At 34.3% G+C, this 26,824-nt stretch overlaps 1 protein-coding gene across 2 annotated transcripts; it reads left to right on the top strand.

Moving 5' to 3' along the window:
• The first annotated feature begins 731 nt into the window (after positions 1-731).
• Positions 732-17,527, top strand: LOC122009894 (histone acetyltransferase GCN5-like). 2 transcript variants are annotated; one of them, XM_042566207.1, is made up of 7 exons: positions 732-1,381; positions 5,866-5,930; positions 6,059-6,139; positions 9,372-9,443; positions 16,525-16,693; positions 17,101-17,144; positions 17,389-17,527. In XM_042566207.1, the coding sequence occupies exons 1-7, from the start codon at positions 755-757 to the stop codon at positions 17,510-17,512; spliced, it is 1,182 nt and encodes a 393-aa protein (XP_042422141.1). In that variant the 5' UTR covers positions 732-754; the 3' UTR covers positions 17,513-17,527. The 2 variants fall into 2 exon arrangements, with proteins under 2 accessions (XP_042422141.1, XP_042422142.1); XM_042566208.1 differs by having other exon boundaries at positions 17,399-17,427.
• Positions 17,528-26,824: the final 9,297 nt, after the last annotated feature.

Below are 26,824 nucleotides of genomic sequence, written 5' to 3'. Positions count from 1 at the left end.
GCCGCATGTGTGTCAGCAAGAAGCACATTCGTCGCTTGTGACCCAAGATTGGCTATCACAAATAATTTCTTGGTTGGATTAGCATCGTATTAGTTTAAACATTAATATACATCATCTTTTTAAATAGTATATCATGTATCTATTATATTATATTTTTTTTTTATTAACATACGTTCACATTCATCATAATATTAATATTGATTATTTATATCTTCTTATTTTTTATATTCAAAATTATTTTTCTTAATTATTATTATTATTTTTATATAAAATCAGTTCATGAACAATATTCAAAGAATTAAATCCTGTTAACATGTGAGTGTTATAATATTTATACATATTGATTTGTAATACTATTTAGATTATAACATCTATATATTAATATCAAATGTGGATGTTCTTACGTACACTATGAGCTTTCAAGAAGAAAAATGATGAAATAGATAACATCGAATCCATCATCTATTAGGGTAAATAAGAAATGCTCATTATGGGCTATCTAAAAGTCTAGTATCCTATGATATGTTATAGTTGAAAATTAAATTACGAATATTCGAATGACAACATGATATCAAATTTATAAAAAATTATAATATATTATAGTTGAGGATTAAATTAGGGAGGTCTGGCTACAATTCGAGATTCGAGGTTGGTTTTGGTTGATTTTTATTTTCTTGTTTTTTTTGCGTTCAGAGATATGTTTGAACGATATGAAGTAAATACCAAAACTGGGTCAATCAACTGACTTCCATATATGCCCCTCCCTCTTCGGCCTGCCTTTCCCTTCGTCGTTCGCGAAACCCTAGAGCAGATGGACGGCCACTCCGCCCCCGTCCGCTCTCAGTCCGCGTCACCGTCGCACTCTGCCTCCGCCTCCAGCTCCGTCCATCACAAGCGCAAGTTTGCCGGCGGCGCTTCCGCCGCAGCTCCTGCTCCTGCCCCCTTTTCCCTATCCGACACCGGTGCCCTCACCTCCAACGATGACCTTGATAGTGTCAGCGCGAGGGAGGAGGAAGACGATTCCGAGGAGGAGGCTGACGAGGAGGAAGAGGAGGAGGAAGAAGACAATGACTCGATGCGTGTCTTCACAGCTGCCCGCCTCGAGAATGCTTCGGCCCCTTCCGGACTCGGAAGTATTAGAAGCACCAAGCCCCCAAAAACCGAGAACCCGACAGTCAAGATTGAACCTGCAGGTGCTGGGATGCAGTCTTCGGGCAGTAAAGATGACCGTGGGACGGTCGGCCAATTGGCCCAGCAAAACATCTCCACTGTGAATTCAATCCCTGGTATCATTGTTAAGGAGGAGGTGAAGAGTATATTTACTGAGAATATACAGACCAGTGGGGCTTATATTGCTAGAGAGGAAGGACTGAAGAGGGAGGTTGGTCTGTTGAACTTCTGCTTTAGTAAACTTTTGTGTTACTTATCTGATGAGGTTGAACAGTTGTTCCTTACTACGGTTTCAATTAATTTATTTTGGCATCACTTGGTTCACGTCAAGCACAATTGTGGGAAGTCAGTTCATTTTGGCAATTTACTTAGATGATTATGCATTTACTTAGTAATATATATTGAGTGACAATTCTTGTGAGCAATCAGAGTGCATGGCACATGTAATGAGAGTGAATACACCGTTTTTGATTCCACCTTGTTTAGCATTTAGTGGTTAAAAACCACCAATATGGCAGAACACTAGTTAACATTGATTCACTAACATTTACGCAATTGACTATATTGTTTATCAATTAATTCCTTGTATTCATGTATGATTATTTGATTCAGTTGTGGTTTTAAGTGTTTGACACATGGTTGTTGACTCAAAGTGTCAATGTTCAGCACTACGGAAAGGGTATTTGAATAGTCCAATATCAATCTTGAACTGAGGTCTGTTCTCAATTGACTATATTATTTAAGCCATTAGTTCTTCGAATGATCACTCATCCTGAATCTATGTTATTTGTATTCATGTACAATTATCAGACATGGATGTGGTTCTAAGTGTATGACATAGGTCTCAGGTGCTGACTCAAAGTGACTGTTGTTAGAATGTATACAAAAAGTTTAGCTTTTTGTATAAACATTTATTTTGAAATAAGAATCACATTGGTCAAATGTCTACATTTATATGCTAAATGTAGTTGTTCATTTAATTTATATTGAAGATAACATGGTGTATGGTGTCACAGATCATGTTATCAGTTCCTTATAAATTATAAATAGTTGCTCACAACCAAGATGGAATGGGATAAACCATTGGAATGGTTGTAGTGTAATTTGACATTAGTTTATCTTGACTATAAAATTACACTAGTACACTCTGAGTGTATTGAGCAGGACCATTTGAGATTGTTCTTTTTATACTGATTGTAAAAAGAACACCTCTGTTATTATGGAAGTGCGTACTAATAACAAGCACATATACTTAATATTTATTTCTTTAATTTATCAAAGGATGAGATTTAGTTCGTTAAATCAAAAGACCCGATAAGTTGGGAAATGATATTATTTATATGGTATGTTGTTGATTATAGAATGAAACTATGTCCTAGTGATCTAGGTTGATGATGTCCCCTTGAGGAGCTCATAACGATTGTTATGTAAACCCTGCAGGTGGACTTAGTCCGACATGACAATAAGGTTGAGTGGTACTACTCTTGGAGTTAGATATTAATTAAGTGAGTTGTCAGTAACTCATTTAATTAGTGAACATTCGATATCTTAAACACAGAAATATTAACGTACTCATGATAAGAAGGAGCCTATATTGTAATATGGATTGGTGCGGTAGTGCAATAATAACTCTTTAGTGATATGCGTTATTATTGATGAACTTGAGTTGGGTGTTCGGGGCGAACATGAGAAGCTCAAACTCATCGGGAGACCAAAACCAATTCCTCCTCTCGGTCCCTGTTGTAGCCTCTTATTTATAAAGCCTTATATCTACCCAAAGCCCAACTTCTTAACCAAGCTTAAGGGCCGGCCACATCCTTGCTTGGAGCCCAAGCAAGGGGCCGACCAAGCCAAGCTTGGAGCCCAAGCTAGGGTCGGCCAAGCCTTGCTTGGTGCCTAAGCAAGGGGCCGACCATCCACAGAAAGAAAGTTTTATTTTTTGTAAAATCTTTCCTTTTATAGAGATCCATTAAAAGGATTTAAAAGGATGATTTTAATTATAAAACTTTCCTTTTTTAGATCGGTCACAAAAGGAAATAAAAGGGAGTTTTTATTTTGTTTAAAACTTTCCTTTTTTGATGCTTTCCACATGGTTTTAAAAGAGAGTTTTAAATTTTAAAATCTTTCCTTTTATAACTTTTTACATAGGATTAAAAGAGAGATTTGAAATCTTTCCTTATTTGTAGTTATCTATAATGTTTAAAAGAAAGATTTTAATTTTAAATTTTCCTTTTTTGTAACCATGATATAAAAGGGGTTTTATTTTAAATCTTTTCTTTTATAGACATCCACAGAAAGATTTAAAAGAGAAGATTTTAATTTTATAAAACATGCCTTTTATAGCTAACCACAAAAGGGATTTTAATAGAGAGATTTTAATTTTTTGTTTAAAATCTTTTCTTGTTTGATGCACAAGTGGTGGCCGACCATGTAAAGGAATAAAAGGAAGTTTTAATTTTTTGTTTTAAAACTTTCCTTTTTTGGATTCACCAAGGATTATAAAAGAGAGGGAGAGGGTGCTTCATTGAGAACAACCTAAGCCTTGCTTCCTCTCTATTGTGGCCGAAACTCCTCTCTTCCTTTTTCCTTGGTGGCCGACCCTCTTCTTTCTCTCTTCTCCTTTTGTTTTCTTTCTTTGAGGTCGGCAGCATCAAGCTTGGCTTTCTCTTGGTGGCCGGTTGCTTGAAGGAGAAAAAGAAGAGAAGGAAGCTCTCTTGTTTAGCATCCCTTGGAGGTTAGTTGGTGGCCGAAACTTGGAAGCAAAGGAAGAAGCTTGGGTGGATTTCATCTTGGTAGATTGTCGCCCACACGACGTTCAAGAGGAGGAGAGGAATACAACAGAAGATCAAGAGGTCTATAAACTACTAAGAAAGGTATAACTAGTTATTTGTTTCCGCATCATAACTAGTTTATCTTCTTTGTATAGATCTTGAAAAATCAAACAAGAGGCTATCGGTTTTAGGTTATCGTTTTGTTATCGATTTTATTTTTCGATTTCATGTTTCGATATTATGCTTCTATTGAGGTCTCTGTAGTTAAACTTAGTTTACTGTAAGAAGTTAAATATCCAATTTCTTAAAAAGGTTTTGTCTAGGAAGTGGTGGATGATCCCATACCCAAGAAGGCCTAGTGCCTCGTCATGTTTAATCTGGAAGCCGATCTTTGAAATAGATATTTAATTAACTTCAATAAAATGGTTTAACTTAGGAAGATCACATCGGTTAAACTTGGAGTAAAAATGTTAAGTATCGTTTCCAATCCAAGTTTAACTTCTGAAGGACAATTTGGATTAATAATGTTAAACATCGTTTGTAATCCAAATTTAACTTCAGTAGAGCACATGGGTAGTTAGGATAGTTCTATACTTGTACAAATTTTTTGTACAGGGGAATTAGAACGGTATTCCGAGTAGTAACCAACAACTGTTTGACACGTATGTGGAGAGAGCATATGAAGAGTTAGCATGACACCGAGGCCTGATTGCTTTATGCTAATCTGCCTAATTTTATGGTTCATTTTTTTTGAAAAAAAAATTAGCCAAATTTTATATATACGAGGGACAGATTGGGACCACGTTCCACATTATGGATAATGATATAATCTCTTTTTTAAATTGATAATGACCTATGAATTTTCCTTCTAATTTGCTGACTGTGATTACTGAAAACTAATGTGTATTTTCTTTTTTTTGTTCTTTTTTTTCTCCTTATTTTTTTTTTCTCTCATTGCTCATTAGAGGTTAAAATAAGGAAGCAAAGAGCCTTTACTTGGTTCAAATTGCAACTTGCCTTTGTTATAAACTGATCTGTGGAACCTATAGAAACCTTTTATTTGCTTATAAACAATTCAAAATTTAATGTTCTTGGTCTTTCAATTCTTACCTGAATCTTTTGCAAGTCCAACTCAATTATAATGCAACTAGATTGAAAATTTTCTCCTAGTTGTTTGCTGATATATACGATCTGTAAGAATGTTTTTTGATTACAAGTAAATCAAGAGGTACTGTCATATACATTTTTTTTTTTTACATACCACATTCAGTAAATTATGCATGACAATCTTTAATTATAAGGGAGAAGCTCTGTACATTTTTGATGGAGCTAAAGGAAAACTATCCTTTACTTTGAACTAATTGAAGATAGTGCCTTATAGCATGAGAAAAGATGGACTAAGAAAGAAAAATTAGAAGTACATTTTCTTCATTATCAGTAGCAAGGTTAAATATGTTCTTACATGCTATACAGTTGAAATGTCTATTTATCACATATATATGCCTTTATGCTGGATTATCTAAAGTAGCAGGCATTATTTTTGAACATTAAGTTATAGTTAAGACTATCTTTATTTCTCCATTTTAGTGGTAAGCACTTAACCAAACTTTTAGTTTTTAACAATTTGGTTAGCTTACTAATTATCAGGAAATTTCTTGTGCTCTCTAGAAAAATATTGCTAGGGAGCTGAATCTTTGGTCTTGAAGTTTAGCATTATATTTGTGTTCATTTTAAAACATAAAATACTAGACTCAGTAATATCCTGTTTGCATCCACTTGTTCATATTTTTGACACCATTTTTGACTTGTAATTTTCAATGGATTTGATTGACCTTCAAATTTTTATTTTGGTCGTGGATTAATATATGTTAGTTTCACTAGTTATTTGAAATTAGAATGAATTGACAATTTAGGCACTTTGCAGGAAGATGCCGTAAGGCTCAAATTTTTGTGCTATGCGAATGATGGTGTTGATGAACATATGATTTGGTAATTTTGTCTAAATTATAGAAATAACATTTAATATTCATTTAATTATTTAATTTTTAACGTGGAATTGAAAACATAATTCAATTTTATAGCTATAAGTAATTGTTCCTTTTTTTTGTTATGTCTAGGTTGATAGGATTGAAGAATATCTTTGCAAGGCAGCTTCCTAATATGCCTAAGGAGTACATTGTTCGTCTTGTTATGGATAGGTAATTGAATTTAATTTTGAACACAATTTTAATTCAGCATCAATCAATCTTTTCCCCTCGATTATAGATTTCATCACATTTGTTTATTAAGGTTCATGGTTTTCGGTTGTACTAAAGCGAGAGAGGGGAAGAAAAGATTTTATCCCAATAAGATGTATTAAAGATGAATGCTAAATGATGAAGAAATAAAAGAGCAGTGGAAGATATATTTTTATTAACTTTTTAATAAAGTTTTAGGCGACCAATTTAACATAAATAATTTAAGTCAAATAAGTATAGAAATATAAATTTTTATTGTACAATTCAAAGTTCAGACATAGAACAAATTTTAAATGAGATGTAAAATGGAAAAGTAGTTAGACCAGATATTTTGATAGAGTATGAAAGTACATAGGGAGATGAGGTATTGAATGACTTACAAAGTAATTTAATTTGATATTGAAAATGAAAAAAATATCTAATCAATGGAGGGTAGTTCCCTTATATAAGAACAAATGAGATGTACAAAATTGGGTAAACTATAGGGGTATTAAATTAATGAGTCTTGCCATGAAATTTTGAGAAAGACTAATAGAAAAAAGATTAAGGAAAGAAATAATGGTGATCGAAAATCAATTTAGATTCATGGCTAGAAGGTTGATAATATGAACTATACATCACAACAGATTGAAAAGTATCGACAACAAAAGCAAGATCTACACATAGTATTACCCAGAAAAAACTTATGATAGAGTTCCAAAAGAAATTATATGGAGAATTCTAGAAAAGAGAGGTGTTAGCGTAACATATATTGAACTAATTAAGGATACACTTGAGAATATTATGACAAGAGTGAAGACTTTAGATAAATTAATCAAAATTCTTCTCATAAAGATAGAGTTACATTAAATATCAACTTTAAGTCTCTATCCTTTTACACTAATCATGGACGAACATACACATTCAAGACACGGTACCGTGGTGCATATTGTTTATATATAATATTATTTTGTTAAATGAGACACATGAAAGGAGTAAATGCTAAATTCGAATCTTAGCTGGAACACCGAAAATGAAAGATTTTAGACTTAGAAGAGTAAAGACAGAATATATGTAATTAAGTTTAATAATATTAAACGTAATGAAACAATTGTTAAGATATGAGATGACGAGTTATCTGAAATTGAGAGCTTTAAGTATTTAGGATCATTTTTGCAAAAGGGCTTGAGAGATATGTCTTACGTAGAATACAAGTAAGTTGAAATGGAGAAGAGCATCGGGTGTTATATGGGATCGTTAAAGTACATTTAAAACTTGGAAGTTCTACAAAATGACAATTAGACCGGTTATGTTATATGAAATTGAATGTTGGGTTATGACTCGAGCACATGAGCAGAAAATGAAAGTTGCAGAGATGAGGACATTAAAGAGAAAGTTGGAGTTGTATCTATTGAGGGAAAACATTGAGAGACTTTTAAGATGGTACAAACATGTATTTAGATAGCCAATAAATGCTCTAGTTAGGGCGATATGGAAATATGACAAATATGCACATCAAACGGGGAAGAAAAAAAAACATGGTTAGTAACAATTAAACAAGATAAGATTTATTTAAATATAGAGGATGATATATTAGGGAATAAAGCCCAATGACATAGAATGATCCATATAGTCGACCTCATCTAGTGGGATAAGTCTTGGTTGTTGTTGTTCATGGTTTCGGTTAAGAATTATTAAATCACATAGTTAAGTAATAGATTTTGACTTACATGGGACATTTGATCATTGAGTGTTGTGTTAAAGTCTTGAATATATGTTTAATTGTTCTCTCTCGTGTAAAAAATGCAATTTTATCCCTCTCAATTTGGTGTAAGCATATAAAATCCTACGATTTCCTTTTGAAGTTCCCTATTTGTGGGGATCCCAAGGTCTGATGGAGACCAAGAGGGAGTTAATGAAGAACATTATATTCAAGAGAACTTGTTTGAAGATACAATGGACTTGAATTATCATCAATTTGAGATGGTTATCCTTTCAAAACTTAATTAGTTAAGAATGTTGCCCTATCATGTTTCTAAACAGCTACAATAGTTTGTATCTTTACATGGGATATTCTTTTTTGATTTTGTTTTATGATTCTTAGTTATAAGAGATAAGCTTGACATAAAACAATATTTGTGCTCCATCTCGGATTGAGGTGTGTGTGTGTGTGGATGAGTGGGCATGCAAAGCTATTTAGTCATTGGTTTGACATGATATAAGGAAAATGTTTTCCATTCTGTTTTTTTTCCTTGTGTGACTTAGAGTTGGGGGTGATCAACACCTCCTTTCACTAGGCAACAAGTGAAGGTTGTGATATTGTGATGATCTCAGTGGATGATGATGTTAGGCAATGAAGACAATGACAATAGTTGCCTCCGGGTTACGATGCAGTGGTTAGACCTCTAAGCGCAGATCTCAAGAATCTCAGTGTTGAGACTGGTGAATTGCAGAGGATTTTCTCTCTAATGGGTAGCGGACATGAGAAAGCAGGCCGTTTGGATAGGCCACCACTAGCACCTTCTGATTTATCTTAATAGTCAGTGGGAAACTTCCGTGGGTTGGATTGATCGTTCCTAGGATTAGTCAAATCCTGGTGTTAACTAAAAAAAAATGATAATAGCTAAATCTCTATAGGTGATGGAGAGACTAAGAGCGACATAGTAGATCGAGTGCAAACTCTTTATTTGGTGACAGAATGACAAGCAATGGGCAAGGGTTACAAGGATGACTCAAGACTCCGAGGATGATGTGAGATTGAGGGTGCCATGAGTGATAGAATGCGAAGACAAATCGTATGTAACCAACAACTTATTTTGTTTGGTGATGGGCCATGAGTGATAGGTGTTGACGGTTGTTGGTGTTGGCAAGTGATGACAAAAAATGAAGGGTTGTTGTTCACATGGGAGAGGAACAAATGAGGTGATTGTTGAGGTGGCTACTAGTGCCGATGGTGCGAGAAAATGATTTCCACTCATTTCAATCAAAAGTTAGTTTCCTTATAAAATTCATTCATTTTCCATTGATTTGGAAAATATTTTATTGATCATGATTTTTCGTGCAGCCAAATGTTGGAAAATCTTGAAATAGATGGTTATAATTATTCTCTCTTAACTCTAAGTTATTTTTCATGCTTCTGTTGACTGCAAATTTTGTGTGGCATATGTTTTTTTTCCTCATCTATCTTTGCATATCTTATTTTGATATGTTGCAGAAGCCACAAATCAATGATGGTTATCCGACATAATCAAGTAGTTGGTGGAATTACTTATCGCCCATATGCCAGGTAAGCCAACATTATGGTACTATAATGTCCTGTTTGCTTAAAGGTTAGGTATTTTTTTTTTTATGTACTTTGATAATTGCAATTTCAAAATAAAGATGAATTGGACTATAAATTTGGTTTCCCCTTAGGCCATCTACAACGCTGTTAATACTCCAGCGTTAATATCTACATGGATGTACTGTAGATACACTGTAGCATTTAACGCGTTCAAGGAATTGAACGCATTAAATGCCTATAGATTGAAAAAATATAATACTATATTACTATTAACGCATGACACGTTAATAGCGTTGCAGATGACCTTAGGACCAAGGTTTAAAATTTCGACCCGTGTCGAGGTTTCGGTCTCAGACCGGAACGATACGGTTTCGGTATCGTATCGTGCCGTGCCGATACAGTTTCGGTATTTTTTATTTATCTATAGTAATTATAAGATAAATATGTTTATTATGTATATAAAAATAAGTTGTATATTGATTTATTATAAGTTCTCAATTATTGAATAATTTAATATTATTAGAAAAAATAATTAAAAATAATTTTATTTAAATAGAATTGATATATTAATAATTCAAATTAAAATAGAAGTATCTATTATAATAATAATAATAATAATAATAATACAAGATATTATTTTATATTAATAACAATTATATAAATTAACTATTTATTAATTTAATTAATTATTAATTAAATAGTATATATTTTAAATAGTAAAAAATATCAAATAAAAAAATTTAAAAAAAAAACAGAATATAAATATAATTTATTAGAATTTTTTAAAAAATTTTTTAGAATTTTTTTAATTTTTTTTTAAAATTTAAATGAAATTTAAAATAATAAAAAATATATTAGAATATAAATAAGAATTATTATATATTTTTTAAGATTTTTAAATAAAATTTAAAATATTATTTTTTCAGAATATTAATTAATAAAATTTATTTAATTTATTTTAATTTTAAATATATTTTTTATATATTTTATTAGAATAATTTAATTAGGGTTTATAAAAGCCTCTTCCAACTATCCCACATTCTCCACACATCCTTGGGAATTCTTTAAATTAATTAAATAAAATAAAAAATTATTAAAAACAGAAAAGAAAAAAAATCGCGGAGGCAGAACGCGAGATCGCGTTGCGATGATCGCGGCCAATCCGCGAGGGGCGTCCGACGACCCTGCCGGACGCTTCCGGCCTCGCAGACTCCTCCGGTGCCGCCGAGACGAGGACGCCGCCTCCCGTGTCGGTTTCGACCGCCCGGCGGAACGGTCAAAATCGTCCGTGCCGGGCGGCACGAAACGAGATTTCGAACACTGCTTAGGACATAAGTATATTCTACTCTGATAAAGCCATTTTCAGTCAAGTCATAACATAATTGAAACTTGTTTGTTGTTACCTCAACACCTTTTCCACAATTACGTTTGATTACCTTTCTTTTTGATAATTTGTTTAAAACTATGCTTTATGTCTTATTATTAACTATACTTGATGTCCGTTCCTCTTTTGATAATTCTAAACACAGCAGATGTCTGTCAACCTATTTCTTGCATCTTAAGCGCTGGAGGACTAGTCTTTGGGTGATTATTTTTTCAAGTGATGTCTTTATCCTCTAGTTGGACTTGGCTTCAACTCACATCAAACTCTTCATTCAATAGTCCACAACATTAGTGGGTTAGGTAAATCTGAGTCCAATTCCAACCATACTTCCTGCAGACCAGACTTGTCCTTGAAGCCTTGAGCTTCACCCAAGACCATCAATGTCCAAGCTTGAATTTCTAGCCTAGAGTTGAAACGAAACATTCAACATATGGTCTGACATTGAGCCTTATCTTTTTGGACTAAGTATGGCTAGAAGAAAGCGAGCTTGAGGAATTAATATCACAAATGTGTTACTTTTATTAATGCTTGACACCATTTTTTCTTATTGATTGCTCAAGGCAGAATTGTTTGTCCCCATTAAAATGATTGATATTATTATACAGTAAATTTCTTTCTTTTTTGGGGTTGTTGCGATGACGTGTTGATGCCATTCTCCAATACCAATAAAGACCCAGTCATGGATTAATTTATTGGTTCTACCCACTTTTTATTTTTCACATTTCAGTTATTTATCAATCTGAAATAATGTCAAAAGAATTACAGTCTTTGATGCAAATGCATTGGTTCACAAATATAGTTGATCCGGCGGTAAGAATGGGGGACCCCATTTAGCAGAGTCAACACCACGTGGAGGTCGAAAGGTAAAAGGCCAACCAGAAGCTTGGCCGAGCTGATTATGATGGTGATAACCGGCTGAATCTTTCGAGCGGAAGCGATACACCCCGGCGGGGAGTCGGGGTTCCGACGCTTATGATGAACAGTGTAGTAGAGCCGAGCGGATGGCCCGCTCGGCCGAAAGAATGAAACACTGCGAACAGTCCCGAGCACGCGACCAGGAAGCTCCCGAGCGGATCAGGAAGCTCCGACCGGTCGGACGTGAGGAAACCGCCGACCGGTCGGACGCTCGGCATGGAGACAAGGACAGAAACATCCTCTGACAGCAGGTGATACGCAGGATCTTAAGGCATGGACTCACTGTCCCATCAATGACGTGCTCAGACTGCTCATCTGACAAGCCCGTACTAAGGTATGGCATATAACACGTGTGCACCTCGGTATGAGTGCACATGCCTCTTCACAGCCCTATATAAGGGTCCTCACCCTTCGCCGGAGGTACGCTCTCTCGCGTGTTGGAGCCTCGTATCTGCTGTCTGCTTGCAGGGTCGTCGGAGGTCCGGACGACCGGTCGGAGATCTACTTCAGCAGCTAGGAGAGCGCCACGTCCCCAGCGTCCGTCGATTCAGCGACTCGGACAGGATCAAATTGGCTCCGTCTGTGGGAACGCTCCTGCATCCGAGTGGAAGAGATGGATGAGGCTGGATGATCACACCGTGGAGGCAAGAGCAGCTAAGCTCGTGGAGCAACAGGCAGAAGGCTCAAGCTGAGCGGATATCCGAGCGACCCAAGAAGACCGACCGGATAAACATTAGAAATGGGAGCAAAATAAGGGTCCGATCGGCCCTCAGGTGGAAGCAACTCCTGTCCTGATATCGGTCCGACAAAGGGGTCTTCATCAGACGAGGCAACTGGACAATAAGTTTCGGCAAGTATAACGTATGCTCCTCACTCCACGGGTATTCGGGAGTTGAGAAATTGGGTCACAATCGTGCCGATTGATAGGTCAGTGCTTTTAATTATCTGTTGCTCGAAGTTTATTATAGTATCACGAGCGAGAACTCCCATGCCGATCGGCCGGGAGTATAGCGACCGAGCCAAAGGCTCGACGATTGAAGGCCCCGTGCCGTTCGGCCGGAGGTAAATTATCCGAGCCAAAGGTTCGACGATCGAAGGCCCCGAGCCATTCGGCCGGAGGTATATTGAACGAGCCACACGCTCGAAAATTCGGAGACATACCCAATCATCGACACAAAAATCGAAGGCCACGTGCGGGAAGCAAAGTGGTGTAATATGGCGCTAATGCTGTATATTTTAAGCTGCGCCGAACGGCTATAAATAACCGCGCCGACGAGCACGACGTTAAACATCGAGAGAGGCGTATAAATACCCCGAGGCACGTTAAACATCGACGACGTTAAACATCGAGGCGAGCGTCTATAAATCCCGGAAGATCGTCGAAAGCCGCTATAAATATCCGCGCCGACGAGCTCGTCGTTAAAGATCGAGAGGCACCGATCGGCTAAATTTGGCATGAGGGTCGAGCGGCTCACGGGATGTCGGCATCGATAAAGCGGCACGCCTCGGACACACAGTCCGGTCGATCGGACTCACTGCCTCCTTCGACTAGACTTGAAGGGGAGGCAAGTGATCCGGCGGTAAGAATGGGGGACCCCATTTAGCAGAGTCAACACCACGTGGAGGTCGAAAGGTAAAAGGCCAACCAGAAGCTTGGCCGAGCTGATTGTGATGGTGATAACCGGCTGAATCTTCCGAGCGGAAGCGATACACCCCGGCGGGGAGTCGGGGTTCCGACGCTTATGATGAACAGTATAGTAGAGCCGAGCGGATGGCCCGCTCGGCCGAAAGAATGAAACACTGCGAACAGTCCCGAGCACGCGACCAGGAAGCTCCCGAGCGGATCAGGAAGCTCCGACCGGTCGGACGTGAGGAAACCGCCGACCGGTCGGACGCTCGGCATGGAGACAAGGACAGAAACATCCTCTGACAGCAGGTGATACGCAGGATCTTAAGGCATGGACTCACTGTCCCATCAATGACGTGCTCAGACTGTAGCAGTAAGGGGTCAGGCAAGCCCATCTGACAAGCCCATACTAAGGTATGACACATAACACGTGTGCACCTCGGTATGAGTGCACATGCCTCTTCACAGCCCTATATAAGGGTCCTCACCCTTCGCCGGAGGTACGCTCTCTCGCATGTTGGAGCCTCATATCTACTGTCTGCTTGCCTGACTTGAGCGTCGGAGGGTCGTCGCCGGGGACCCCTCCCCGGCCCGACTTCTGTGCAGGTTCGCCGGAGGTCGATGCAGCTGGCCGAAGATAGGGGAGAGCGCCACGTGCCCAGCGTCCGTCGATTCAGCGACTCGGACAGGATCAATAGTCAAAGTTACAAACAACAAATCTAGTTGAGTACAATGGCTACGACATCTTCACACATACATCAATTTTAGTTTTTCTTTTTCTTTTTCATTATTTTAAGTCAAGCAGAAAAATTATTGTCAATTAATTTCCAATCACCATAAAAAATACCTAGGCAATTGAGATAGAAAGAGGTCATAAACTATACATTTGTATTATGTAAAATGCTTTTAAAATTGAAGCTTCTAAAAATTGAATTAGGCAAGTTTGCACAATTGAAAGTGTTACAAATTATCGAGTTGTAAACAGTTGTGTACAGAGAAGGAAATAAACAGTGGTGTATATAGTAGGAATTTCCTTAAATTAAGGGGTTTAGTTAGAAAAATATCTTATATTTAGGAATAAGTTAGTTTCCTATTCTCTCTCCTAGTTTCCTATTTTATCTATTATAATTTTATATATAATACCGTGTATTCCTATTTCGAAGTGATAAAGAGAAATCAATTTTTCCACATGGTATCTAAGGCCTAGCCTTCATTGCTTTTTTGCTCCTGCCTTTCTTCATTATGATCAATTCTCAAACAACCTTTTCCCGTAATCCTAGCTAATCTATTGTGTCTGATAATTGCAGTTTAGTCCAAAAAAATTGGCGATCTGTAGAATATTCGGGCCTCGAATAGACTCAATGGGAAGAACTACATGAAATGGTCTCAGGGTGTCTGTCCTTACCTCAAGGGCAAAGGGAAATTTAGCCATAACCTTGGGACGATACTTTCCATGACTGATCATATGAAACTAAGATTTGAATATATGAAATGCTATTTTAATAATAAGATAAGAGGCGAAGAATAATTAAGAGGCATAGGCATAAAATTCCTATAGGAGTTTCTATTCAAAAGAAAGATGTTTAATAAAGATATCTTGATAATTGAGTGTTGATTTCCTGTAACTTAGGGTTGCATTTTACATCACGAGTCAACTGTATATTCCCATAATTTTACATTAGTACGAATTTAGCATTCATATTCAAGATAAACTTCTCAGTATATGCTGTAACATATATAGATGATATTGTTGAGAAAAGTGTAAAAGTATGAAACTGTGAAAGAGGTAAATAACAAGGGTGAGAATGAGCTTATGATTTAGTGGGAGGAAAGTAGGAGGGAAATTTAAATTTGTGAAAACTAAAAACATAAAATAGAGAAAAATAAAAATAAGTTAAACAAAAAATTGGGTCGATGTTGATGACACTGGAGAGAAATTTGAGTTTTCCAATTGATTTATATTGGTCAAAATTGGGGGAAGTGTTCCTTGGCCATGTCCTTGGTGGAAATGGAAGGAGGGGAAAGACACAGCGGAGAACTCTTTCCATAGGTTAATTTCCTTTATCAATTACTTATATCAAAGGGATGGCAAATCGAATGTATTGGGGAGAAAATTTAGAAGCTAACTGTTTTAAGCCCCTTGTAACATAATAGAATACATGATAAGTAAATCAACTAGAGAATAGTTAAGATGAATGAACACAAACTATCTATAAGAGTGTTAAAAATTTTGGATTTCTTATTCCACAAGGAGATCTGTGGTTTTCTTCTTTTAAATTTTCATGGGGGAAAAATCCATAGTTTTCTGGGATTGTTTTGCAGAAAAATTAATAAAATTGTGGTGTCACTCACCCTAAATTATTGATCATACCGTTAGGTTGTTGAGAAAACACATAAAAGTAACACAATAGAGATGAGAAGGAAAAAGATGAATGTGTGTGGTTACTTGAGAAGATAATTAAAAATGCTACTGTTGAGGAGCAATTAGATGTAGTTCTAAGAAATGATAAAATGAGAGACATTATATTAAGTTAGCATGCTCATGTTTAAAGATTGAAACCAATAAATTTAATAAGTTTTATAGTTACACAATTTGAAGCAATTGTGGTTGAAGGAGAGAGCGGTAGAGCCAGGTAGGCCACGGAAAATTCTGATTAGTACAACTCAAAATTTATATTATTAGTGAATAGTATGCATGAAACTCAATGAAGGGATAAGACCCAATGTAGCTAATCTTAAACAGTCACAAGTCTTATGACTAACATGTCTTGATAATGAGATTATGAGGCAATGTGGGATTGGGCAAAGATGGAGTGTAAATGTTTGCTGAGTTGGGATGATGGGATAATGGGTGGTTTCATTGTTTCTTTGGCATTGATGAACTCAATTGAGAGATTGAGCTGGGGCTAGAGTATTTTGTGTTCCATCTACTGCAATTTATTTCGACTTGGTCAAAATTGATCTTGCCTAAACTCCTCCCTTGATTGAACAGATGGTCTCCTACGCCGAATTTGTTTCGCATCACTTAAAATTTATTAACCTTCAGTCCAGAACTCATTATTGTGGAGCCTTTCTATTATGAAAAAATTTACCTTAATTTTAATTTAATTTCCACACCTTTTTGGCTTTTTAATATTCTAAATATTTATGCCTTACAGCCAGAGATTCGGGGAGATAGCTTTTTGTGCAATCACATCAGATGAGCAAGTTAAAGGATATGGCACAAGACTCATGAACCACTTAAAACAGCATGCTCGAGATGTTGACGGGCTAACTCATTTTCTAACATATGCTGATAATAATGCAGTTGGCTATTTTGTGAAGCAGGTGGCATCCATCGAGCCTTCTACATTTCATGCATTGAGCCATTTTGATTACATATATGGTTTACTCCCAAATAGTTATTCCTATGACTGTCTGAGAAAAGTTCTGTTTGTATTACTTTTTCATAGACATTTTAATTGTTTATCCTGACTGAATTTGGCCATCTTTGAAGAGTTATGCTTCCGGTAAATTGCAAGTTCATTTGTGCTTTTGTTTGCTATGCCGTGTTCTCAGATTTTTTTTTTTTTTTTGACTTTTTTGGTTGATGGTCATACTTACACTAATTAACATGACTATTAGCATTAGGTCTTCAATTATTACTGGTTGTATTTTGGCGTTCATATCTACTGCTAGAAAAATCATTATTCAGCGTGAAAATAATTTGACTGTTGATAATTGTGTTTTTTTAGGGTTTTACAAAGGAGATTACCTTGGAGAAAGAAAGATGGCATGGGTATGGATTTTTGTCATTATTATTCCATAAATTTTACTTTCACCTAATTTTTGGATGTCTTGAACTTGCTCTGCTCCAAATTTCTGCATTATCTCTACTTTAGTTAGTCTTCTTATGCACATTGTCCTTGAAATTGTTCTCCCATTTCACTTTTTTGTTCTGTTGAACATTTTCTGAGACATTGCTGTGAAGTCGCAAATACCATTTATATTTCATTATTTGTCACATTATCTACTTGGTTAAGGTACATAAAGGATTATGATGGAGGCATTTTGATGGAATGCAAAATTGATCTGAAGCTTCCATACACTGATCTAGCTACCATGATTAGGCGACAAAGACAGGTTTGTTGGACTATGTTTCTTTGATTTTGGTGCTTTTTGTGCAAGGCTAATAGAAGATGATGTTGTTCTTAATCTACTAAGGGGCTCAGGATAAACTCTCTATTTTTGTTTGGTTGAAAGTGTCTTATAAGAAATTTAGATCAATATGGTATGTGCTCTGTGATTTTGATGTCTGTTTAACTTGTTTACTTACCCTTGAATGCTTTCTTGATTGGTATAAGTTGCCTTGTGTGTATTGGTATGGTTCTGGAATTGGTGTCTCTATCCTGATCTTTTGTGATGTTAAAATTATAGGTTTAGAGTCAAGAAGATAATGATTTTAATCTATCAAACAATATTGTTATGAAGTCTTCTCATTTCAAAACTCGTTTGAGTAATAATATCCTTGACCTTTATTCTTTACAAAAGTGTTTTTTAAGTTCATTTTATGTTTAATATAGAATTCTAGGATAAACAAATAATTTGAGATGGTATTGACGTATTCAAAAGCAACAAATATATTTAAATGAGTTAAAAAAGTGACCAATAAGTTTTAAAAAATTGATGAATTTAATCAATTGAAGTCGAACATTTGAAGGTGCAAGGGATGTAAGGGATAGAGGAACAGAAAACTTTAGTTGATATTCTTTCTGCAATAAATAGCAATATAAATGATTTGACTACTAGTAATGGATATCCTTGCATAAAAATCCATGAAGGTACAAACATGGCTTGAAGTTGATGGTTACATTTTTTAAAAAGTATTTTATAAATACTTTTTGATTGTTTGGTAATTCATGTGTTTGAATTCTATTTTTCTTCCTCTTCTTTTACTATTTTTATTTTTTTTACTCATATAAATGTTTTTATATTGTTTTTCATTGGTTTAAGTTTTCACATTAGCTTATACTACTATCTGTTTTCTCTTTATTTTTGTTTTTAATTTTTTTTCACATTAGGATTATTTTTGATATCTTTTTATAAAATATTCTTCATTATTGTTTTCTATTCTAATTTTATTTATGTACATGCTGCACCACAAAATTAACTAATAAAATGACTTGATGGTTAAGTAATCTACTCCCAAAGTATCAACATTTTCTTTAGTTTGGGTTTAGTTTGGGCTAATAGTGAGTTTTGTATTATGAGAGGGGAGAACATAAAGGAAAAAAGAGTTAGTGGAGAGGAAGAGAAGCTAGAGTGTACCTCTCTTGTTTAGATATATCATCAAATGAAAGAATTCTAAGATAAAAATTCTTATCTTTATTTTCAAAGAGGCAATTGTGAGTGTCGTCACTGATCTCTTTCTCCCCTTTATCAACAACCTTAAGTTTTTTTCCCAATCCCAATTGACCTTTTTCCTCTCTTACCACAATGCTTATTGTACTTCCTCATCACTACCTAGCCTAGTTTGTATATTGTGGCTACAACCCTTTATTGCTTATTCTTATTTTGTAGCCTCTAATTGTGCTTCTTCAGTAACCTATCCTCTAATAGTTCCCTTCATTGCCGTAATAGCTAACCCCTCCTTATGTGTCAAGTTTGTCCAAACCATTTGCAACCTACTCCCCTTTCTGTTCCTTTGTAGACTCTTTGTCTTTTATAACCTAACACTGCTCCCATTTCCCCCACCACCAATAGTGCCACAACCATTTATCCATCACTAATGACCACAACCTCTTTATCCTTAGGCTTCCATCATGTCCCATGGACCTTCGATCAATCACCAACTAGCATTGCTGTCTGTAATTAGTAACTATAATTACTTTGACCCATAATGCTGATTAACAAGTCAAAAAATTGTATTTGGATCTCATTCTCCTTTTACAATCAGTAATCTCCTCTTGAATTAGATGCATAGGTGGTTGTTCTAGCTTTTCTGTAATGTATCGTTGTTATTATAGTAATCTAATCATGTGCTTGATCCATTTGATAGACGATATTAGGTAGCAAATGGTCTACCCACTACATAGAGCATATGTGCTATGTGGGGCATTTTTAATGACCACTTAAAACATTAAAGATATTTATATTGTAAAAATGATCGACATATTCATTCAGATTATAATTCTATATAAAAAAAAGTGCCAGTCATATGATGTACACCACAAGATTAGGAAATTTATCAATGCACGGGATCAATATCTAAAATTTTTGCCAGGTACAAAATAAATGCTATAAATAGCGTGGTCAACATATACCATTCCAGAAATTGAATACTACTTGGCATGGTATTCTTTCTTGTTGCCTATACTAATCATGCCAATAAGTGTTGTTAGATGTGACACTCAGGACACTTTGCACATTTTGGCACATGCCAAAATGAACTTAAATAATGTTTCTATTATCCTTTTTATAGTTTGTCTCTAAAATTCTAATTTAATCATTTATCTAATTATTAGAATTTTATTTGTAAGAGGAAAAAGTATTAAGGCTATAGGAGCAAGATTTCTAGTCTCAATACAAGCTCTTTTTATCGTTTCAACATGGGACCAACATCAAGATGCCAACTGTGCTGCTTGAGATTTGCGTCGTTAATCACAATCTTGTGTGCCCATGATTGGCACTGAATGAGACAATAGGAATCACTCGATTCCTTCTTCCGATCACATAGGAGCTGGCTGAAAGCTTATAAAAGAGGGTAGTTTACCAAAAGAGGTGGAGGCCAATAAGAAAGGCATAGAGTGGTGATGAGGGGCAGCGAGGCGTAGCAATGAGAGGCATCTTGATGTTTAAAAAACACTTACATTGTTGCATGTGATAATTTGTTAAGATTATAGGAGCAAAATTTATGCTATTGATACAAGCTATTTTTATCATTTCAACATGGGACACGTAGGTGTGCCCATTGTGTTGCATGAGATTTGCATGGTTAACCATAGTTTTCTTGTGTTCCCATGATTGCCACTGAATGAGACAAAAGGATTGACATAGGAGCTAGCTGAAAGCTTATAAAAGAGGGGATTTTACCAAAAGCGGCGGTGGTAGTGAGCATTAACAAGAGGCCAATAAGAAAGGCATAGAGTGGTGATTAGTGCTAGCGAGAGGCGGCAAGTGGCAATGAGAGGCATCTTGATGTTTAAAAAACACTTATGGGGTTGCATTTGATAATCTACTTATGGGCGTGCAAGATATTGATAATGATTGGATAAAATATTGGAGCGATAATTAATTAGGCTTGATGGGTCATCAAGGATGTGTAGAGCTACATTGAGAGTCTACCTCTTGAAGATGGATCAAGATTAGAAAGCACTAGATTGACCTAAAGACCATTGTCGTAATGTAATATTTTGGGCTTATTTTGGGTAGCCTCTTGTAAGAATAAAGTATAATTCTAAGTAGGGTTTAATGTGTAGAGAACTTATTTAGCCTAAGGTGACTTAGGAAGGTTTAACATTATATTAGATGCCTAACCTTCGGTAGGTTGATTAAGATGGAAGATTTCAGGGGGAAGATCTTCAAGCTGGAGGTAGGCCGATCATGACCTTTTGTTTAGCTGATAGGCAGATCCTTGAAGCTAAACCTTTATAGGGTTGGCTAACTTGAACTTTTTGGTTAGGTAACTAAGAAAACCTTGTGTTTAAAGGTTGGTCTTTTTTGAGTCAACCAAAGATGGTTGAATTAGACAGTATGCTAATTTGATTAACTGAAAACTTTGGTTTGTTGACTAGAGGTAGCCAAGGTGAATTTTGTAGCATGATTGAGATTTGAATGTTGACGCTTAATGGTTAAATTCCCCTTAAAATTATCATTGTTGGTCCCAAGCCCAAGTTGAAAAAGGTTGAGGGTTGTGTTAGGTTGTCTGCCAACATCAAACATAGACTAATGTTTTATAAATAAATTCATCAAAGTATTGTGCTAATGCTAGGGTGTTCAATGGAAGGAACACATTACATGGTTGCTGTAATGTCAAGATAAAGTCCGCTATATCTCTATGAGAATTTGAATGTAATGTTAATATACAAAAGTTCTCACACTATGGATTGGATAAGAACAAACACTATAAAAATATTGATTGCCTTAGATTTGAAACATGAATACAGGAAAACTCACTGATAAAATAATGGAGGTAGTAGCTATGATGATTATAAGACGAATTAGTATTTTGTGTGTATAAGAGATAAAATGGTTAGACGAGAAGACAAAGATGATAGAGAACTCGGGTTTAAGTTATGATACATAGGAAAAAGTAAAATAAGAAATGGAGTGAGTATTATTGTAGATAGTTCATTAAAAGATGAAGTTGTAGTAGTTAGACAAGGGAATAGAATTATAGTCGTTAAGATAATAGTAGCGAAAGAAACTATGAACGTAATTAACATATATGTACCGCAAGTAAGTTTAGATAAAACTATCAAATAAAGGTTTTAAGACGACCTAGATGAAGTATTGCAAAATATTCTGCCAAATGAAATGATTTTAATAGGAGATGATATAAATGGACATATTGGAGTAAAAAATGAGGAATATGAGAGGGTGCAGGGAGGTTATGAGTTTGGAATGAGAAATGAAGAAGGGAAAACTATATTTAAAAAGAGAACACTCGTTCACGTTCAAAGTGAGAATAATAAATCGCAAATTAACTTTCTTATGGTTAGGAAGAGGGATAGAAAGATTTGTAAAAAATGCAAGGTTATCCCTAGAGAAAGCTTAACTATCCAATATAAGTTAATAGTGTTGGATATACGACTCAAGTATAGTATCAATAGAAAGAAAATATATACGACTCCTAGAATTAAGTGGTGGAAGTTAAAAGAAGGGAAGCAAAATATATTTAAGAAGAAGGTAGTAGTACAAACATTAGGTGAAATATCTGGTTACTCTAATATGACATAGGATAAAATAATATTAAAGTTGAAAATAATAGTTAAGAGTGTACTCGATGAGTCAAAGGACATGTACTACAAAGTAAGGAATTTTGGTGAAGGAATGAGAAAGTACAAGAGAAAGCGAAAGAAAAATGAACAACTTATAAACTTATAAGGAATTATATATTTGTAAGAATGAGAAAAACTTAAAAATATAAAATAGCGAATAAAGAGACTAAGAAAAGTGGATGAAGTAAAAAATGAACTTTTAAACTATTATATAAAAAATTGGATACAAAGGAAGAAGAAAGAGATATTTATAGAATAGCTAAAGTGAGAGCAAGAAAGACAAAATATTTTATCCAAATACAATGGATTAAAGATGAATGCAATAGGGGACTAGTAAACGATGGAGAAATAAAAGAACGGTGGAAGAGATATTTTTATTAACTTTTTACTGAAACTTTAGGTGATCAACTTAACTTAGGTAATTTAAGTAGGTTAAATGAGTATAGAAATTTAAATTTTTATTGTAGAATTCAAATTTCAGAAGTAGAACAGGCTTTAAATGAGATGCATAATTGAAAAGCTGTTGGACTAGATGATATTCCGATAGAAGTATGGAAGTGCCTAGAAAACAAGGTACTTGCAAAATTATTTAACATGATATTAAAAAAGAAAAAAAAATCTGATTAATGGAGGGTAAGTACTCTAATGTCCTTATATAAGAACAAAGGAGACATAAAATTTTGCAAACTATAGGGATATTAAACTAATGAGTCATGTCATAAAATTTTAAGAAAGAGTAATAGAAAAAATATTAAGGAAGGAGATCATGATGCGGTGATCGAAAATTAATTGGATTCATTTCTAGAAGGTGACAATAGATCTTCTTAGACAACTAATCGAAAAATATCAAGAGCAAAAATAAGATCTACACATGGTATTCATTGACTTAGAAAAAACTTATGATAGAGTTCTAAGAGGAGAATTTACAAAAGAGATGTGTTAGTGTAACATATATTGAATTAATTAAGGATGCAGAATAGCTGAAGCATTTTCAACAAAGATAGGGTTACATCAAGGATTAGTTCTAAATCCCTATCTTTTTACGCTAATTATGGGCAAACTCACTACACATTCAAAACACACTACTATGGTACATGTTGTTTGCAGATATATTATTTTGGTAGATAAAACACGTGAATGAGTAAATGCTAAACTAGAATTTTAGTGGGAAACACTAGAAGAGAAATGTTTTAGGCTTACTATAATAAAGACACAATATATAGAATTTAAGTTTAGCAATATTAGACGTAATGAGATAATAATTAAGATAAGAGATGGCGAATTGCCTAGATTGAGAGCTTGAAATATATAAGATCATTTTTGCAAAACAATGAATGATTAAGAAAGATGTCTTACCTATAATACAAGCAAGATGGTTGAAACGGAGGAGAGCATCAGGTGAGTACCTCTAAAATTTAAATAAAAGTTTTACAAAACCATAGTTAGATTATGTTATATGAAGCTGAATGTTGGGCACTTGGGCACATGAACAAAAAAATAAGAGTTGCAGAAATAAGGATGTTAAGGTGGATGTGTGAATATATGAGAATGGATAGAATAAGAAATGAAAGCATTATAGAGATAGCCAAAGTTGCATCTATTGAGAAAAAATTCCGAGAGACACGTTTAGATGGTACGGGCATGTATTTAGATAACTAATAAATGCTCCAGTTAGGCGATGTAAAACTATGACAAATACGTACATTAAATGAGGAAAAGGAAGATAAAAAAAACTTGGTTAGCAATAATAAAACAAGATAAAGTTTATTTAAGTATAAATGATGATATAGTAGGGGATAGAGCCTAATGGCGTAAAAGATCCATATAACCGACTCCACCTAGTGAGATAAGATTTGATTATTATTGTAATAGTAGATACGATGATTAGAAAAAGAATAAATATTTTGTGTTTATAAAAGATAGTGGGTAGGAGAGAAGACAACAATACTAGAGAATTCAAGTTTAAAAAATTATAGTATGGAAGAAGCAAAATAAGTAATGAAATATGTATTGTTGTAGATAGTTTGTTAAAAGATGAACTAATAGGAGTAATTAGGAAGATGATAAAATTATAATTCTCATGATAGTTGTGGCGAAAAAAACTATATATATATATATATATATATAGTCTCAAGTAGGATTAAATGAAAATATCAAATATATGTTTTAGGAATATCTAGATAAGGTTGTACAAATAATTATGCTAAATAAAATGATTTTAATCAGAGTAGATGGAAATGAGCATATAGAGGGTTATGATTTTGGAACAAGAAATGAAGGAAAAATTATATTTGATTTTGAGATATCATATGAATTTATAATAGCTAATATATTTTTCAAGAAAAGAGAAGATCAATTGGTTATGTTAAAAAATGAGAATAATAAGCTGCAAATCAACTTTATTACAGTTAGGAAAAAATATAGAAAGATTTATAAAGATTGCAAGGGTATCTCTTGAAAAAATTTAACTACCTAATATAGGTTAGTAGTGTTAGATATGCATCTCAAGTATTGATAGAAGGAAAACATGCATGATTTCTAAAATTAAATAGTGGAAGTTAAAGGATGGGAAACAAAGTATATTTAAGGAGATGATAGGAGCATAAGTATTAGGAGAAATATATGATGACTTGAATATGACATGAGATAAAATGATATTAAATTTGAAAATGGTGGCCAAGAGCATATTGGGTGAGTCAAAAGGATATGTACCACCAAATTTTGATGGTGGAACGAGAAAGTACATGAGAAAGTGAAATAAAAACAAACAAACTTTAAGTTATTATATACTTGTAGGAATGAAAAAGACTAAAAAAGTATGTAACTAGTTAGAAAATAGTCGAAGAAGGTGGCGAGTGAAACTAAGAATGAAACTTTCGAACGATTATATCTATAGTTGGATATAAAAGAAGAGGAAAGAGACATCTAAAAAATAATTAAAATAAGAGAGCGGAAGACAAAAGATCTTACCTAAATAAGATACATTAGAGATGCATGCAATGTAGCACTAATAAATGATGATGAAATAAATGAGCAATTGAAGAGATATTTTCATCAATTTTTCAATGAAGATTTAGTAACCAACTTAACTTGGGTAATTTAAGTATGCAGAGGAGTATAAAAATTTAAATTTTTATTGTAAAATTCAAACTTCAGAAGTAAAATATATTTTAAATAGGATGCAAAATGGAAAAGTGGTTGGATGAGATGATATTCCGATAGAGGTATGAAAGTGTGCTTAGGGAAGTAAAGTATCGAATAGCGTATGAAATTATTCAAACTGATATTAAAAATGAAAAAAAAAATTTAATCAATAAAGGTTAAGTACTTTAGCCCTTGTATAAAAATAAAGAAGACATACAAAATTGTGCGAATTAAAGAGCATTAAGTTAATGAGTCGTACCATGAAATTTTGAGAAAGAGTGATAAAAAAGACTTAGGAAGAATACCACAATGACCAAAAATCAATTTGAATTTATACTTGGTGGGTCAAAAGTTATACATCTTCACAAACAATTAACTGAAAAGTATCAAGAAAAGAAGTATGATTTACACATGGTATTCGTCAATCTAGAAAAAACTTATGACAGTCTTGAGGGAAATTATATGGAAGATATTAGAAAAGAGAGGTGTTAGTGTAGCCATATTGAAACAATTAAAGACATGTATGAGCATATAATGACAAGAACGAAGACTTTAGGCTAATTAATTGAAATATTTCCTATAAAGATATGGTTATATAAAGAATTAACTCTAAGTTTCTATCATTTTACATTAATCATGGATGAATTCACTAGATACATCCAAGATACGTTACCATGGTGCATATTGTTTGTAAATGATATTATTTTGATAGATGATAAACGTGAAGTAGTAAATTCTAAGTTCGAAACTTGATGGTAAATACTAAAAGTAAAAGGTTTTAGGCTTAGCAAAGTAAAAACAAAATATATAGAATTTAAGTTAGTAATGTTAGATGTAGTGCGTTAATTTTTAAGATAGGAGATGCTGAGTTATTTATAACAGAGAGCGATCATTTCCAAAACAATGGAGGAGTTAAGAGAGATATGTTAGATAGAATATAAGCAAGATGATTAAAATGGAGTAGAGCATTAAGTGTTTTTTATAATCGTAAGGTACCTCTCAAATTTAAAGGGAAGTTCTATAGAATGACGATTAGATTTGCAATGTTATATGAAATTAAATGTCGGGCTATGACTCAAGCACACATGTAGAGGATGAGAATCACATAGATGAGAATATTAAGGTGGATGCACAGACATATGAAAATGGATAAGATAAAAAATTAGAAGTGAAAGTCGAGGTTGTATCTATTGAAGGTATACTTAGACAATCAATAAATGCTTTAGTTATGTATGTGAAACTATGTTAAATATGCACATTAAACGAGGAAGAAGACCAAAGAAGTAGATGGAACCCAATGGCGTAAGAGGATCCATATAGCCAACCCCATATAGTA

The sequence above is a fragment of the Zingiber officinale genome, chromosome 8A (genome assembly GCF_018446385.1).
Source record: "Zingiber officinale cultivar Zhangliang chromosome 8A, Zo_v1.1, whole genome shotgun sequence".
Taxonomy (NCBI): Eukaryota; Viridiplantae; Streptophyta; class Magnoliopsida; order Zingiberales; family Zingiberaceae; genus Zingiber; species Zingiber officinale.
The sequence above is the reverse complement of the archived record's forward strand: the minus strand, read 5'-3'. Positions and strand labels throughout refer to the sequence as shown.

Bases quoted from the DNA above. Each gene is read 5' to 3' on its own strand.
- LOC122009894 (XM_042566207.1), top strand. From the start codon at position 755: ATGCCCCTCCCTCTTCGGCCTGCCTTTCCCTTCGTCGTTCGCGAAACC. The intron at 1,382-5,865 runs GTTGGTCTGTTG...GGCACTTTGCAG, and splicing joins AGGAAGGACTGAAGAGGGAG to GAAGATGCCGTAAGGCTCAA. The intron at 16,694-17,100 runs GTGGCATCCATC...GTGTTTTTTTAG, and splicing joins TTGGCTATTTTGTGAAGCAG to GGTTTTACAAAGGAGATTAC.